This window comes from Colossoma macropomum, unplaced genomic scaffold, assembly GCF_904425465.1.
Source record: "Colossoma macropomum unplaced genomic scaffold, Colossoma_macropomum, whole genome shotgun sequence".
In the NCBI taxonomy this organism is placed as follows: Eukaryota; Metazoa; Chordata; class Actinopteri; order Characiformes; family Serrasalmidae; genus Colossoma; species Colossoma macropomum.
The window spans coordinates 14,490,041-14,507,879 of record NW_023494794.1 but is presented as its reverse complement, the minus strand read 5'-3'; the positions used below and the strand labels follow the sequence as shown (position 1 = coordinate 14,507,879).

Genomic DNA, 17,839 nt, shown 5'->3' with positions numbered 1-17,839 from the left:
ATCTTGTTAGGTCTTACAGTGTACATTATTTAAGTGTCATTCTGATGTTTATTTGTGTTCCAGCTGTTAAATTTGTGGATGAACACAGGGCAACGCTTATTCAGAGAGTCTCCTATGTGATGGAGATAGTGGACCATTTATTAAGCAAGGAAATGATTAGCAAGGAAATGTATAATAAGATCAGAGAAGAAAAAACATCTCAGGAGCAAATGAGGATCTTGTATGATGGTCTCCACTCAGGTGGAGCAGCTGTGAAAGCAGAATTCTACAAAATCCTTAAGAAGAAGCAGCCTTACTTAATGGATGAACTGGAAGCTGGACCCAGCAGGACTTGATTGGTGTACATGTTCAGGAAAGGACCAATATTATCACCATTATTACTATGTGATCTTATTGTGGCATTAGTCATCATTAGTCATGCCTTTGGTTTATTTACTTTGTGCCAAATAAAAAGTGGGTTCATGTTTAATTTGGGTTTTTAATTAAAAGGGACTCTTATAACCATTTTGGAGGAAGATTGGTGCTAGCCTGAGCCTCAGGGCTATTTTTTATATGATTTTGTAAATAAACCTGAGTTATTGACCAGATCTGTGACTCCTTTGAGTTTCTTGACAAAGTAGTCCATGTTACATTATCAATACACACCACAACAAATCAGAAAATGACATGAACGCTGGCAAATCCAAGCACAAGCACTGGAGAAACATGTCTGTGCTACAGAGGCCAAATGGGCCCTCAAAGCTGAGAAAGAACCTGACACTGATGATCCAGCCATATGGATCCTGACCCTGATGATCCAGGCACAGGGTTTGGTTTAAGCCATAACAGATTTCTTCATGAGATGAAACAGCAAACTCAAGTTTCTGATACGAGCGTCAATTTGTACAGCTGTCTATTCATTAAGCAGCATGAGAAACACTTGGCAGTCAGGCCTCCCAGTGACTAATGGACTGATTCAAATGAGTTTGGTTTCCCACAGATCTGCTGATATGCTTTCCTGCCAGAAAGTACAATACAGTTAAGGGAATTAATGTAAACTAAGAATACATTTATTTCATACTGAACCGATACTTCAGTCACACAAATGTTTATACACAAATAATCTATCATGATTAAAGCGTATAACATTATAAGGGCTACTTACACTAGAAAGAAAGGTTTGTTTATTCCAGAATACTGCAAACTACTCCTGACAAAAATATGTGCAAGTATTTTTCGTATTGACGGGTATTATGTGTGATAATTATTATTATTTCATGATGCATTTGCATGGATTTGTCCAGTAAGTGTTGCCAGCGTGTGATGCTTTCAGATTTTAGATTTGGAATAGTTTTTTACTTTATGAGCTGATGAGGGCGTCCAAAAGCATTTTGTCATGTTATATCATAATTAAGAAAGTGGAATTTTGGTAGTTGTTAAATGTAAGAATAATAAGCATGTAAGCAGCATGTACTGCGCTTTACAGTGATTTTACTCCACATCGCATCTAAACCCTGTAGTTTCTGTCTGTGTGTTGGTGTCTCTGTCTTACCTGTGGCAATTTCACTATAGCACATAGCTTTGAGTGGCATATTGCTTTCATATTACTCTTACATAAACAGTGATCGAAACATCCCTTTCTTTTTCCGTTTTTCTTGGAAGAATCTTTTAACAATGCCGGTCAAATCAATAAATTTGTAAGCCATAAATGTTCACTGCCCACCTGCATGCTAGTATCATTCTATTACAATTCTTGGGACCCCCCACAGTGTGGCCTTTGCCGGTGTGCATGTCCACATTGGTCATATCAAAATCAGCATATGGAAAAGGAGCTTTTCGTGTGCTCCCATGTTTTCCATAACTGTTTAAAAGAAGTGCACCATGCTGCCTTTATCACTGAATGCACTGTGATCAAGCAAGCGCACACATTCACATCGTTATGTATTATTGTTATTGTTTAGTAGAGCAGTTCATATATGTATCTTCTGGAAATCAGGTGGACATTATGAGCGATGGTGACGTATATGCTGGTAATCTATAGGCCATTAAAGCAGAGCCATGGAGGCCCAAAGTTGAAGTGGATGAAAGAGTAACAATAACTCTGTTTTTTTTTTTTGCCAGGTGACCCAACAAACACATGCATGAAAACAATGGAAGTATATGATGCTCTCTGGGGGACTCTGGTTATTCTTATAATAATATTGACATGGAACTATTTTAATAGCATAATTTGATATTACATCCATTTTAAAACTTTATAAGAATATTTATGTTTGAATGTCTCAAAAGTGATTTTTGTATTTCCCATTATATAAACCAGGGACGTGGGACATGAGGGTGTTGTGTCAGAATTGGTCAACTGCAGTAGCTATACTGCTGGATTGGCACAAATATTACATTTTATTCATGTTTAATATCTAACATTTTCAACAAGTAAGACTTTTTTTTAGATATGACCGAAGCAGATTTTAAAAATTGTCAAAATGAAAAATGACAAAGATAGTGAAATTTTTCTGCAGCCTCTTTTAAACTATAACTACTCACCTAATAAATAGTTAATTTGACAAATATCACACTTTATGTACAACTGATTACTTTATTCAACATGACTGGAAAAAGTTCTGGGGATTTACACAGAGATCTGGAGTTCTGTGCACAACATAATAGAACTTATGAAGGTTTCTGGGAGGTTGCTGCAAACGGTTCTTTGAGTGTTCATGGTTCTTTACAGAACCATTTTCTTTACTAAAGAACCCTAGAATAACCATTGTTTTTAAGACTGTCGTGCATCATTCTGTAGTATATGTTATGTCCATATTAGGAATTTCGGGTCTAAGCTGGATTTCTCTATGGCCAGAATGAAAAGGGTTATAAAAAAAGTTTTAAACTGTTTGTTATAGGAGTTTAAAATGGCGCCTCGTGCATTCATGACGTGAAAAGCCAATGCAAGTGATTCGAAACTATTTTAACTTTTCGAGCTCCATTTACTCCCATTCATTTAGGACTCGCTCGTGGGCGCCCTCTGCTGTTTTGCAGTCATGTTTTTGATATAACGATAGGAAATGGCCAGACTCCTCATAAATGCTGCAGGCAGAGCCGGTTTATGAGGAGCCTGGCCACTTCCTCTGTCCCCCATTATATCAAAAACAGGACAGCTAAACAGAAGAGGGCGCTCGCGAGTGAGTCCTTAATGAGTGGGAGTAAATGGTGCTCAATGGCTAAAAATGAGAAATTAAAAGAGTTTCTAATCACTCGCCATGAACGTTTCTTTAATTTTAGAGAGTAGAAGGATGTATTTCACTAAAAAAACAAAGAAATCTTACCTATATATTTCCTTTTTTCTACAGCAAACGGGTTTTGGGCAGCAGAAGGCGGGCATTAGTGCTACTGAGTACTGATTGATCCAAGTATGTATCTCTGCAGACTGGAGACCATCAAAGGGGAGGCATTTTAGCGCCCTTTTAAAAATCATCTCCGTTGAATATATCGCAAAAAAAGCAGTATACATGTATTTTTATGCCATGTGGCCTCATTTTTAACAGTTAAATTATTCATTTTCTTGCTTCATCCCGCTGCATTGATGCATTATTATACTTAAATTTATTTACTATAAGTTCCAGAAAGCATATTATAAAATGCTAAAATTCTTGATTAAAAGTTAAAAAATAAGCTGGTTGCATATGACTAAAATGTGAAACATAAGTACAGTAATTGCCAAAAGAAAATGAAAGGAATCAGTTGTGTTCATGTAAGACAAAATTACATTTAGATGGGTTTATCTGAATACGTGTTATTTCAATCACAGGTTTGATGTTTGCACTGGTAAGTACTTGTACTTTATTATTTCCACCTACTTTGCACCTGCACTCTGACCTTTTATCAGAAACACCTACCAGAAAAGATACCAGGAATGTCTTAACTGAAAAAAAGCTGCACTGATATAAATAATCATTATCATATTTAGAAAGAATTTGGTATTAATACTTCTAAACATGTGAGAACCTTTTTTCTTTTTCTACCCCTCGACAAAAGGAAGTTCACTTTAATATCCTCAGTGATATTTATCTTTCCAAAGAACTTCTTAGACTGAGGTTTAATATTGACATTAACAACTGTTAACTCTGTGTGTGCAACATTGAAAACACTGAACATACATTCTACACATGTATTTACTCAAAGGGTTTCTGGAATGAATTATTTATTTGCCTTTCATCCAAAGATATTATCAGAAAAGTTTAATAATAAGAATTTTAAATTTGTTTTTAAGAGAGGAATATAAATGCCATTATTTAGTTAATAGCATGTTCACAATTGCAAAACCTTTCATCTAATATTATTTATTATATTGCTATTAACAAATGCTCTTTATTGAACATGACAGCAGTGGAGTAACTGCCACCCAGCACTACTGAACAGCACTACTGAAAAGGCTGAAGGCATATATACATGTTTGTTTGTTTGTTTGTTTGTTTGTTTATATATATATATATATATATATATATATATATATATATATATACTATATATATGAATACAGCTTCAGAGTGTGGAGAGTATATAATGTGTGTATAGAAATGTATATGTATAGACCTAAGATTAAATAAATTAAATGAAATTAAATATTTAAATTAATCGAATAAATTAAACAAAAAAATTCTCTAATGATTTTATTGATTTTTCTCTTTTTATCGTGTTTCATAGTTGCACTGCATGTAAAGCTCATCACATAACCAGTTTTCAGCATTTGAAAAAAAAAAACATTTCAATACAAAACAATATTTTTAAAAGGTTTAAAGGAAATTGTATAAACAGATTCATGTTTGCTATATATATCATCAAGATTATACTACATTTTAAAAATGTGTTTTATTTCAAAAATACATTTGTTACAGAGAATTTTGTTTCTGGTGTCATCACCACTTTATATTGCATTTTAACAAAGTATTTTCAGCTCTATTAAACTCATCTATTTAAACTCATCATATCTCAGTACACATCTTGATGGCTCCAACATGGCAGATGCGCACTGGAAGCTGGTGTCCTTTCACAGTGCCTTGTAAATCTTCAGTATCGAAAAGTAAAACACAGGAAAAGGAAATGGGGGAGGACGGGTTGAAATGTGTTTCACTCTGTCTCTTCCCCTAAAAACAACACCAGGATAAGGAGGAAGTACCGTCTGTGTTCTTTCACTTTACTGTTGGCCGAGAAACGACAGAGAAACAGGTAAGAGAGTCATTTTCCCGTTATATTTTTGGTGTTTTTGAAATATTATATGGGTTCTGCAGGATCATTTACAGGGCTGTAATAAATGATCTACAGCAGTTTTACCACACTCTGTTTACTGTAATGCATTCAGAGCATATGCGGTTTACTGCACCTGATAAACTTTTCTACATCTTCAGCCCGACTTCATCTGAACTCAGATGGTGTTTTTTGTTTTACTTGGGTCAGATTTATAAAAGAAATGAATTTAAACAATGAAAATGTCTACTGTGGCGTCGGATCACTTCCAGCCGATCCCAAAGCCCATACACATAACCGCTCTCACCACAGGATGTGTTCGATTCGCATGTTGGACAATAAGTTATTATATAAGCTTCAAGGGCCATCAACTAGTTTATCTGGCATATTTCTTCTCCTTTTTTCTCTTTTTCTTATTGTCTTATAGGTTAGAGCCGCCAAACTATCCAGAACTGTGGCTTATGCCCAGTAAAAATCCCCCATACGCTTACAAGGGTGTTTTATTTTGTCAGACTGCTCCTATGTAGTCACACCTACAAACCAGTCATTTTCAGCCTATGATTATGTAAAGCCTCAGTTTGCACTAACAATGCACCAAGAAACTGGGTTCTCATTTGTCATTTAAATGTATTGAGTAAATGCACTTCTCTCTGTCTTGTTTCTGCTCCTCTCTGCATCACAGACTCTAATCATTATATATGATATATAATCTTTATATAGAAATGAAAACAGCAACATCATGTGAAGTTGAACATCCATAATTTGGAGACAATTAGACTTATTTGCATTTATAATCACTCCAGCTGGTTTCCTGATATGTTTAATCTGCAACAAGAAACTGTCAAGCGCTAAGTCACAAAGCTGGAGTCAGCTTCTCATTCGCCAGCTTCTCATTCGAATTTTCCCGTTCCACCTTAAATGGTGTAGCAGTACGTTCCAGCGCCTCAGGTCCCATTTAAGGTGGAACAGGACAATTTGATCAAAAAGCTGGTGAATGAGAAGCGACTTCAGCCTCATAAAAAGTCACACGTTGAGAGACATTTTACAAAAACGTTTCCAGCTGGAGATGCGAGAAATATGACTATAGCTGAGCTGAAGTTTAAAGCAGAGAAAAGTAAGTCTGCATTTTAGTTTATATTATATTTTTATCCTATACAAGGACATCAGCACACACTGAGACATATTTACTGCCATGATGGTAAAACGGACATCAAATGTTAAAATGGCTCTTCTTAACATTTCGGTTGCCGACCCCTGAGCTAATCCTACTAGTAAGGAACTGTCTGCAGCTCAGTCGGGACTGCACGATCGCCACCAGCCCAGTTAAGACCACATTCTGGGGTTCACACTGCGCGGATTGCCTGAAGTCTGTAGCAAAATTGTAAAGAAAAATTATCGCTATAGATACACAAAACTTTGTAGGTGCTACAGCTACTAGCTACAGAAAATTGTAGTTAGCTATAAAAATAGTGTGCACTACTTAGCTACTCCCCCATCTCTGAATATAAGCTACATGAAAATGGCTCATGGACTTGTTGGTGTTGTTTCTTTATGAATAATTGTACAGTTGGCAGTGTGGGCGAGTTGCACTCAGCATTTTATGGTATATATGTACTGCGTCTTTCACTGTCTTTACTCAAAGCTCTGAATTCACATTATTTTTGAGCATTTTGAGACATCTTCCTCTTTTTTTCTAGATACAGAAGTTAAAGAGAAAAAGATGGGAGGAATGATGGCTAGAGGTCATCGCTCTGGTGAGTTATTCAAATTGTTTGATGAGCTGCATTTTGAAACTGTTGGTCTAAAACTGCTCGGATAACTATGCAGTTATCAGCTTGTGCGCTAATGCACACAGATTTAGTTTTTATCTCTAGGTTTTCGCCTCCTATCCATGAGAAAACAGAGCTTTAGGTCACAGTGGATTTTTTAAAACTCTATTTTCAGTATTTAAATGTGGACTAATTTAAACATAAACAAAGCATAGCGGCCCACAGGGAAACTAAAATCAGCTTTTCTAAATACAACTTTAATTTTCTTTTCTTAAACTCAAACACTGAAAACCTAGAAATTAGGGCCTGAACATGATCAGATCAGCCATTCTAGTAGTCTGTGGGTTTTTGCAGGCATGTTAAAAAACATAAAATGTGTTAATAAAAGACACACACACGCGCACACACACAGACACACACACAGACACACACACACACACACACGCACAGACACACACACACAGACACACACACAGACACACACGCACAGACACACACGCACAGACACACACGCACACACACACAGACACACACACACACACACACACACACACGGTTGTAGTGATGTTAAAAGGGGGAAAAAGAAAAAACAGAACAGGAATGTAGATGTGCACTAATTGTTTGGTCTGGTGATGTCTCTTTAGTTTTGAGGGATTTTGTGATTCATTCAAAACCAAACTCTATTAACTGGACTTTTAACTGGACTTTTAACTGGACGTGACCAGCATACGAATTACTGCCAGAGTACTGCCACTCCGTAATGTCTTCTGGGTTTCTCAAACGCTAGAGGGCGCTCCGAGCGAGACCAAAATAAATGGGTGAAGATGTGCAATTTGAGCCACATCGTAATTTATAAATGCGTAAACATTTGTAAGATAAAATGATAAATTAATTTCCTGAACACTGAACAGTATAAAACATTTTAACAGCGTTGTTATATTTTGTAAGAGCTTCTGAACTCGTTATAGGGGTGTAAAATGCCGCCTCATGTACATCCATGACGTCAGTGAGCACGAATAGCCAATGAGCTGCTCTGCTCGCCAACCAATCAGCAGTCGGTAACACTACTGTTAGCATCCTGCTGCCTAAAAGTTTGTTCTAGAAAAAAAGGAAACATGCAGGTGAGTTTTCTTTGCTTTTTCAGTGAAATACGTCCTTCTACTTTCTAAAATTAGAAGAAAGTTCAGGGCAAGTGATTAGAAACTATTTTAACTTTTTGTTTTTAGCCGTTTAGCTCCATTTACCCCTCTGCTGTTTTTTACAGTCCTGTTTTTTTGTTATAATGGGAGAAATAGGAAGAGGCCAGGCTCCTCAAAAACCGGCTCTGTTACTGCCTCCCTGAGTCCAGGCCTGTGGACCACAGAACATGAACTTGAGCATGAACTCGCTTTTGCATTTGGTAAATCAACTAACTTTAAAAACTGATAGCTTAACAAAGGTTTAAAAACATTCATATCATCCACATATTCGCTGTTATCTAGGTCAATACAATTTTAGCCCTTATGTGTCTCTCTATCTGAGATACTACTGTAATTACATCTGAACAGTCTCAAATACTGTACTGCACTGTACTGCACTGTACTGCACTGTACTGCAATATGTTGGTTTAAAAATGAAATATCTAACGAAGCAAAATATAATTTGTATTAAAAGTCCTTTTTCTGTCAGAATTCATGTTAGTAAGTTACATTACAGGCCGTTTACCAGTTCAGGGAAACAGAGCGGACAGCAACGTCCACTGTGGTATTTAGAAGAAGGGAACTTCCTAACACTCAATGGGTTCATGAGCTAAAAAACTGTGTTTATATATTCATGTGTAATTCATTTTAATATTCTTTTTTCAGGGGCTGAATTTGTGAATGAATACAGGGAAATGCTTATTCAGACAGTTTCCTCAGTGATGGAAATTGCAGACCATCTACAAAGTAAAAAAATGATCCCTGCTGAAATGTACAGCAACATTCAAACGGCAAAAACATCTCAGGAGCAAATGAGGAACTTGTACAGAGCTCTAGACTCAGGAGGAACAGCTGTGAAAGAAGAATTCTATGAAATCCTTAAAAAGACACAGCCTTTCTTAGTGGATGATTTGGAGGCTGCACACAGAACAGTTGAGTAGAGCTTTTAAGAGGAACTTCACTTATTTGAGAAGTAAATTGCTATGAATATCATTGTATCTTAAAATATTTAGTTATAATGTAATAAAAATTAAAAATTAAACAATTTTTCCATAATCTGATCACATGCATGGGCGCATTTTACCTTTAGGTTGAAGCAAAAGCATGTAAATAAGACAAAGCATTAAACACTGCTGAGACAACAAAAGCTGTAACTTCTGACTGGTGCTGTAACAGCTTTAGGGGGCAGCAGTGAGTATTTTATTTTATTTTAGCTTGAGCTGGTTCTGTCGGTCAGTTGGTAACTAGGCCTACTAAGTATCGACAGTTAGGAGATAAGATAGCTAATCGGTTTGGCCTCTTTAGGCTTGTACTTTAACAGCTGCACACACTGAACAAAAAAGACCAGTAGAAATGATTTACATGGAAATTGATTGTCATTAAATTTAAATTCAATGACTGTACAGAATGCAGGGAGTTTTTCCTCCATATTTCAGGAGATAAAGCTCTGCGCTTCCTTCAGTCTCAGCTAAGTTTGAGCTAATTTTGGAGCTGTAGTTCCATATGAGATAAAGTACAAAACAAACAGGCTGAATGTCTTTGAATGCATACAAGATCTGATTCATTGCTCACAGCAAAACGGACAAATGGCAAAACTGGACTACTGTGCAGTGAAAATGAGTGAAAAATAGAGTAACTGAGCCTCAATGTGTTTTATTTAGTTGACATTTCCTGTATTGTTTTAGTATATAGTCAAATAAATGCAAGAATGAAGATGGCTTTAATATGTATATTAGAAAATGTACAAGATTTCAGTTTAGTAGCACAATTTAGGACAGTCTTATTTTGTAGGCAGTACTGTGTAAAAGTCACACATCATTCAGTTCCAGACAATTAAGTACAAATATTTTTTTTTAATATATTTTTTATTTATATTTTTATTCATTTTTTTCAGTGAGTATTACAAATCATATGTTTTTATTTGTTTACTGTAAATATTTATCTATCTATTTATTTATTTATTTGTTTGTTTGTTTAAAGAGCAGTGAACGAAAAAGAAACCGTGACCAATACATGGAGAGGAGAATCAGGCACAACCTGCTCTGGGCTTTGTACCACCTGGATGAAGATGATCTGAAGAAATTCAAGAACAATCTATGCGATCGTAAGATGGAGCCTCGCCTGCGCCGCCACAGTATGGAGAAGGTGAGGGACAGAGAGGACCTGGCAGACCTTCTCATTAACACCTTCACCACGAGGAACGCTGTTCAAGTGACGATGGAGATCTTAAGGATGATCGGCTGCAATCGAATCGCAGAGAAGCTGAAACGGGTCACTGAGAGGAGTGAGTACATCTGAACACACTTTCAGTTTCACTGTTAAACCCTTCAGCTCAGCCGGGTTAAATATTATATACACACTTGAAGTGTCTGTAAATTATATATTGTATAAAATAAATTATACTGTATAAATCTATATCTCAGTCCTCGCTTTTTAAACTTATCTTACTTCGCTCCCTTGTGCTCTCTGTATTTTTTACTTGACTGTTTTTTCCCTTTTTTTAAAACCTCCTTTCTCTCTCTCTCTCTCTCTCTCTCTCTCTCTCTCTCTCTCTCTCTCTCTTTCTCCCTGCTTGTTGTGTTTGATTGTGTTGTAGCATCATTTCCACTACTGCTCTTTGATCTGTGTCCGTTGTGTAGTGTATCTACTCCCTGTCTTGTTGTGTCTTGCTTAATCACAATAAAAAAAACCTTCAGTTCAGCCGATTAGATGGTAACAGTTCAGCTTTTGTGGCTAAAGTGGGTTACAAATTTCATAAAACATGGATAGGAGACTTTTTAGAGTTAATTTCCTAGTCGCTGGCTTCTTTTTTGAATTTAACCTGAAGCGGCAGAATGTAACTGCTGCATTATTTAAGGTGGAACAGAAAATTCCAACAAAAAAGCAGGTGAACTTCCACTTCTGTAATTACTTTATTTATTTGTGTGTGTGAACTACTTCACCATGGTAGTCTAATTACTGACTCAAAGGGAAAATTAACCCCAATATCAAACTTAAACTTTAATTAAAAATGACCTATAATATTAATACTTAATAATAATCTAATAATAGTTATTATTCTTTACTATTCAGGTCCAAGAGCCCATTATCATACATGGATTGTTTATTACATCACATTTCTCACCTCACAACATTTTAATAGCAAAGAAAGCAAAAGTTTATTCAGTGGAAGTTCACAAACTGATCTGAGATCAGTGTTGATGCGTCTGGTTGAGCAACACCTGTGCTAGAAGAAGATAAAAAGAAAGAAAAAAGCCAATGTCAAACTTAAACTGGACCACATGTTAAAATGTTATGCAATTCATGAAACTCTAAAACAAACTTTAATATGTATTTTTTTATTCATCGTTTTGATAATCATATCATTTCACTGGCCTGCAGAGAAGAGAGGACTCTGATCATGCCTACAAATTCACTAAATTAGAAGATGCTTCATTTGTTTTTTCTTACTTTTCAAAGCAAATAAAACACAATAAACCAAAGGTATTTTTAATAACAGTATAATAAAGTCTGTCAACCCCACTGAAAACAAACACACAAAAATAAAATAATGAATTAAATAGAATAAAATCTCTGATGCTATTTTCTTCTATTTCATACTTGTATGATTCTTTCAAGAGTCAATGAGTCATAATTGTAGACAGAACAATCATAAACATGCCAAGTCTCATTTATTTACTTATTTGTTAATTATAATTAAAGATAATTAAAAAAATTAAAAAACTACACTTTTTTTTTTCTTTTGGTCACCAAACGCTGCAGTTTTTATTTCCAGCGTTAATTTCAAGCACATCAATTTCGTCTGCAACAATAAAGCACACGCGGGAAAATCAGCTATTGCTGTGAGCTCATGGTAAGGAAAGTATAATGTGTCCACAGCAGTGTTTTCATACTCCTCTCTGCTGTCATTGGCTGCTCACATTGACCATCAAGTCAGGCCAAGTCGAAAATGAACGCAGCCCTTTATTAAGTGGGCTTTGGAGAAACTTGTGAAACAGCCAGTAGAAAGTTTACAGCCACTGAAGTTGCTGCTGCAGTTTTGGAAAGTCGTAACATAGTTAACGGAGCGTTTTGATGTGAAACATATGGGATCATGTTATGTGCAAGTGATGACTTTATAAGTGAATTTAAGAAGATATACAGAAATTGAGAAAATGCCCTTAGACCCCAGAGGGTTCAAAATAAAGTATCCAATGAACCAAAATATAGTTTGTGCTGAAAGTTGGTTTTCTGTCAGAATTCATGTCAGTAAGGTGTGGTTGGTACAGGGAAACAGAGCACAGAGTCCACTGTGGTGTCTAGAAGAAGGGAAATCCCCAACACTCAATGCATGCATGAGTTAAAAATGTGTAATTCACTTCAATTTTCTTTTTTTCAGGTGTTTTTACTTTTTTTGTGGATGAAAACAGAGAAATTCTCATTCAGAGAGTTTCCTCAGTGATGGAAATTGCAGACCAGTTAAAGTGGAAAGGCATGATCACTGATGAAACGTACAGCCACATAAAAACTGGAAAAACATCTCAGGAGCAAATGAGGATCTTGTACAGAGCTCTAGACTCAGGAGGAACAGCTGTGAAAGAAGAATTCTTTAAAATCCTTCAAATGACAGAGCCGTCCTTAGTGGAGGAACTTTCTGGACACAGTTATATTTTCAGCAGTTACATTCCAACATTAACGCAGCTGGACATTAAAGATGTGAGTGCACTGTTCACAATTAGGGTTAGTGTGGATAAAACAAACACTGCATATGGAGCTCTTAAAGCTGACAATAATAATAATAATAGTAATAATAACAATAATAATGTGTTGTGTTTTGACTTTGCCCCAGTGTAAACTGGTATGTTCAAGGCAATAAATAAACTAGTAGCTTTGCTACTTTACTATCCATTATAATTTCTGTGATGACTCTTCAGGTCAATCAGAGTAACTTACCCTCAATATTTTATTTAGTTGATATTTTCTGCATTTATTTAGCCAATGTTTAATCAAACAACTGCAACAATGAAGTTGTCTTTAATATGCATATTGGAAAATATTAATATATGAATAGAAAATAGTTAGGTTTACTGAGAATATGTTACAATATGTATGTTATAATAGCATTTAATAAATGTATAAGAAGATTATGACATCGTACTGAACAGTAAACAGACATTTTAGGTTTAGTAAAACAACTTAAGACAGTCTTATTATGTTTGCAGTACTGTGCAAAAGTCAGACACCAGACATCATTTCATTTACAGTCAAGTATTTATTTTTCATAAATTTTTATTCCTTTTTAAGTTTTATATTTTTCTACGAAAGTTCAGTCTTAGAAGTTGGCTGTATTTTCTGCTTCTCATGATCCAGTAATCCCAAACACATTCAGAGATGTTGATGTCTGGACTCTGGGGTGGTCAGTCTATTGTTCTGAGAACACCAGCAGCTTCTTTGTTTCTTCTTGGCTGCTACACATCCTTTCAGACTTATAGTGTTGAGCTGTCTTCTCACAGTGGAAGGATGGACAGAAACTATGGGGTTAGATTCAGTCAAAGCACATTGTATTTGTGAATTGTGATTTGAAGGGATACATCAGCTTTAAATGTAAATTTATTAAAGTGCAAACATAAAAAAGTGAGTTTGAAAAATATTCATTCACATGTATATACCACAGTGAAACATGAAGTCATGGATCATGGCTTGAATGTTCATAGACACTTTGATCAACTTAAAAAAGAAATATAAATGGAAAAATGAAATAGAATTTCTATGGGTTGCCAATAATTGTGGCACATATGGTTTTGTTAAAATATATATCTCGCTGTTATCGTAAGAAAACCTTGTATCTCCAAAATGGTAACTTTAAAGGAGAAGGAAAAAAAAGAAAAAAAATCTACTTTACTTTTAATGTAAGTCAATGGAACCAGAATTTTTTTTTCCAAGTCATTTTGGGCCGTTTATTTTGGTCCATCGGTTATGAAATTTACACATAATGTAAGGTTTTCTTCCAACAGCAATGATATATATATTTTTTTATCTCAGAATAAATTTACTTCAATTAAAGGTTGGATTTTTTTTTTTTCATTTTTTCAGTGTGAGATTAAGCTAATTCAAATCTGTACCAGGGGTGCCAATAATTGTGGAAGGGTCTGTATATCTAATATCCTCAGAAATATCTCCTGAAACATGAACTTAATGGTTGTTTTAACTGGAACGTAAATAAGCGAAGGTGGTCTCTGACTTTTGCTCAGTAGTGTAGTTGGTGTATATTTTTGAATGACAAATCACCGTAGAAAGTTCCTTATTAGTTTTAGAGTATCTAGAATATAATTTAATGTTTACTCTAGCTGTCCTTGACGGATGCAGGAATATTCAATCCTAAAATCGTTGAAAAAAGTCATGGAGACAAGATCACAACCTCATACAGGTAATTATTTCATTACGTCTTCTAAATTAGTTGTTTTGGAAATGTTTCAATGTGTTTTCAATCTAAACCTCAGAGACCCTCAAAGCGGTTCATACAGTATATTCCTGCTCCCAAAAGTTTAGCTGGGTGTTGAGTCCTTTATTATGTGAGTTAATTTAAGACCCTCGCACCAACAGTATGCTACATCTTAAAATACATCTTTGGATGGTTGTAGTTCAAAAAGGTGGAGAAACACTATTCAGCTGCCCTCCCATGTAGATTTTTTAAGCTGTTGAATTGTTTATACACCAGTGTGACTTTTAGCAGAACCTGTAATGTAATCAATATGCACATTTCACTGTTGGTGAATTGATTTTTGGATTTGAGTAGCATCAATTTGCAAGATGCCAGCTGTCGGTACGCGCACAGCAGTTTTGCTTAGTAACTTGCACCATTAAGACTGGCTTTACACTGTAACACTTTCAAGCAACTAGCTGCGTGTTGTAAGTTGCTTGTAATATAATTTCCATGTAACTTGATAGTTACACAAAATCAAAGTTGCACTTGTCTCGTTCATCTTGTCTTAGCAGCACAACACGTTCATCAAGCATCTTGGTTACCCTTTCTGTAATAATTGTCATTCATTTGGATTCTAAAAGAATCTGAGCTCTGTGTAAAATTAGAGCATCAAGAGAGGAGAAAATGAATCTAGATAAATACGTAACTGTAGGCTAACAAACTAGAATAAACTCTACTGCAAGTAGCCTTTTAAACAGCTGTTACCATTAGATGGCTAGTTAGCTTTGGGAAACTCTCGTTTGTTGTCATCACTTAATTTAATTAAGTTAATTGACATTATGAAAAGCCACCAACCTTGCAGTCAAAAGAATCTCTCTTTCACTCCAAAAGACCTACTTCTATTTCATGTTCTTGTCCATCGAGTTCACACCATTTATAATCAATCCTTTTAAGTGTGCAATTCCTGAACCTTGAAAGTTGAGCTGCCTGCAACACTCTGACAACTAGTCTTAGCTATGATTGTCTTACCAGTTAAGACCACCTTAGTTTAGACCTCTTGGTGTAACAGACCCAAGGTCCATGTGTGAGGAGCTGGACCAGAAAAACAACTGATCTGGCTTTGGCCCTCAGGTCTAGATTGAGAATCTCTGTTCTAAACAAGGAAGATGAGAAATTGATAAAGATCACGTTTTACATGTTTTTCTCTTGTTTTTTAGGTTTTTGTGCCCTCATGCTGGTCACTTTCAGTGCAAAGTGACTGGTCTTGTGTTTGTGATGGAGGGTGAAGGGGAGGTACTGTACAAAATAGAGCCCTGGGATACCCAGCAGTTAGATGGTTTAGGCCAGATGAAGCCTGCAGGACCTCTATACAATATTGAGTGCTTCAAAGGTCCAATCAGTCATCTGCACTTCCCACACTGTGAGATACTTGATGATACTGGTAAGTTTATTTTTACTTTCATAACATTTTATGAATTTTATGCTTCAATTATCAGTAAACCAATTAAATCGCAAGACTTGGATATAATCTTTCAAAGGGTCTTCAGGAAGGTTTGGACCTCCATCAGGAAGTTGGGAATAGTGGGCTAGTACATTTGGGTCTGTGTACAGTGTTTTTCTGGGTTATTTGCTGCTTGTTTGTTGATTTGTTTTCTTTTCTTTACCCTTGAGATGCACAGATTGGCAGAAGAAGGGTAGTTTGAAATGGACAGATAGTGTAAAGTCAGTGCTGCTTGCAGTAAAAAAATACTTTGTTGGTAGATGCTTCTTGAGTGGCTGGTGTATTTGTAGAGGGCAGAGAGGCATACATGTATTCTTTCCTCATTAGTACTCTGAAGGATCAGAACAGTCCTACAACAAAATGCCTTATATTGTTATAATGTTACCATAATGGACTCTGTATGTTTTAGACAGCCCCGTTTTATCCTGCCGAAAGCTTTTAATCATGCAACTCCGACAAATGTAGTTACTGTTGTGTGAATATTGAATTCAGTTATGTAGATGAAATTACACGAAAAATTACATGAAAACAGCGCCTCCAAAATAAAACCTTAAAATTCAGTAAAGACTCTTATATGTTTTTGTTTTTTTCTCATTTCAGAAGAGAATAAGGTCAAGCAGGCTGTGGCACATTTCACTGATGATAATATAGAAATCATTACACCCCTGAAAGTAACATCCACACATGTGATCATACACATCCAAGGTCTCTCTCTCCTTGGAGTCTTAAAAGATCTACAAGATCTACTATTCAGGCCTTGTCCCATCAATGCCCAAGTATTATTCTTCTACAAAACACTGGCTGTCACGCAAAGTGTAAATATACTATACATCCACCTGTTGCCAGGAAACATACCAACTGAAGAGGTAATCTGCTTTAATCATTCACTGCATTGTTTTATTCTTGAGAATGAAGACATACCACATGCTGCTCCCATGTAAAGTAACGTAAAAGTGATTGCCTTGTTAGACACTCCTGTGTTGATGATGAGCATAATTTCCTCCAAAATATGAGCTAGGCTATATTTTTCTGATTGGTTTCTGATTATTAGTTTTCTGATAAGTTTGTTTCAGTGATATTATTTCTTCCCTTCTAGGTGATAAAAAAACGTAAGCCCAGCAAATACATTCAGACCACCTCCAAATGCCAGTTGATCCCTGGAAGAAAATACAAACCATCCTGTCACCCTCATGAATACCAACCAACGGTAAACTACAGTGTATATGACTACCATAAAGGCTTAATATATATATATATATATATATATATATATATATATATATATATGTATATATACTTACATTTCCTTTACACGTTTTGTAATAGTCTGCTGTGCTTTTTTCCCCACAAGGTTGAGACATTTGAGAGTGACTTAGACCTCAAGTCTCTCAACTTTCATCCCACATTTGAGGTGTTCCTTGACTGCGACACAGAGAATGTCAGAATAGGTCTTTTGGATGAATATGGTCGGGAGGTGTGGGAGCCCCGACGTGTCTTTCTTGCAGGTAGACAAGTGTTAATACATTTTTTGTACACTATTTCAATTTTGTATGAACTTGCATTTTTTTGTATGAACTTGCAAACTTTCTACAGCAGATAACAGTACAGAGGCAACCTCACCTGAAGTGGTGGCGGCAGGTAAGACTTTCTGATTTTCTGAGTTTAACAACAGATTACATCACCGGCATGTGCATGAAAATAGATCTTCTGAAGGCACAGTAACGGGAGAAATCTTGTTAAAAAGTCTTACAGTGTACATTGTTTAAGT

At 35.8% G+C, this 17,839-nt stretch overlaps 2 protein-coding genes across 3 annotated transcripts in view; both read left to right on the top strand.

Annotated features, from left to right (window-relative positions):
- The window catches only part of LOC118814635 (caspase recruitment domain-containing protein 8-like), a 34,893-nt gene extending 33,281 nt beyond the window's left edge, over positions 1–1,612 (top strand). For both annotated transcript variants that reach the window (XM_036580334.1, XM_036580333.1), the window contains exon 12: positions 64–1,612. In XM_036580334.1, the coding sequence (XP_036436227.1) occupies positions 64–335 (272 nt within the window). In that variant the 3' untranslated portion in view covers positions 336–1,612. The remainder of the gene's footprint in view (positions 1–63) is intronic.
- A 3,474-nt stretch (positions 1,613–5,086) lies between these two features.
- LOC118814633 overlaps positions 5,087–17,839 on the top strand; it is a 38,061-nt gene continuing 25,308 nt past the window's right edge. The window contains exons 1-10 of the mRNA XM_036580332.1: positions 5,087–5,202; positions 6,918–6,974; positions 8,834–9,099; positions 10,148–10,451; positions 12,546–12,862; positions 14,494–14,573; positions 15,788–16,011; positions 16,672–16,937; positions 17,168–17,278; positions 17,423–17,576. Of these exons, the coding sequence (XP_036436225.1) occupies positions 6,941–6,974; positions 8,834–9,099; positions 10,148–10,451; positions 12,546–12,862; positions 14,494–14,573; positions 15,788–16,011; positions 16,672–16,937; positions 17,168–17,278; positions 17,423–17,576 (1,756 nt within the window). The 5' untranslated portion in view covers positions 5,087–5,202; positions 6,918–6,940. The remainder of the gene's footprint in view (positions 5,203–6,917; positions 6,975–8,833; positions 9,100–10,147; positions 10,452–12,545; positions 12,863–14,493; positions 14,574–15,787; positions 16,012–16,671; positions 16,938–17,167; positions 17,279–17,422; positions 17,577–17,839) is intronic.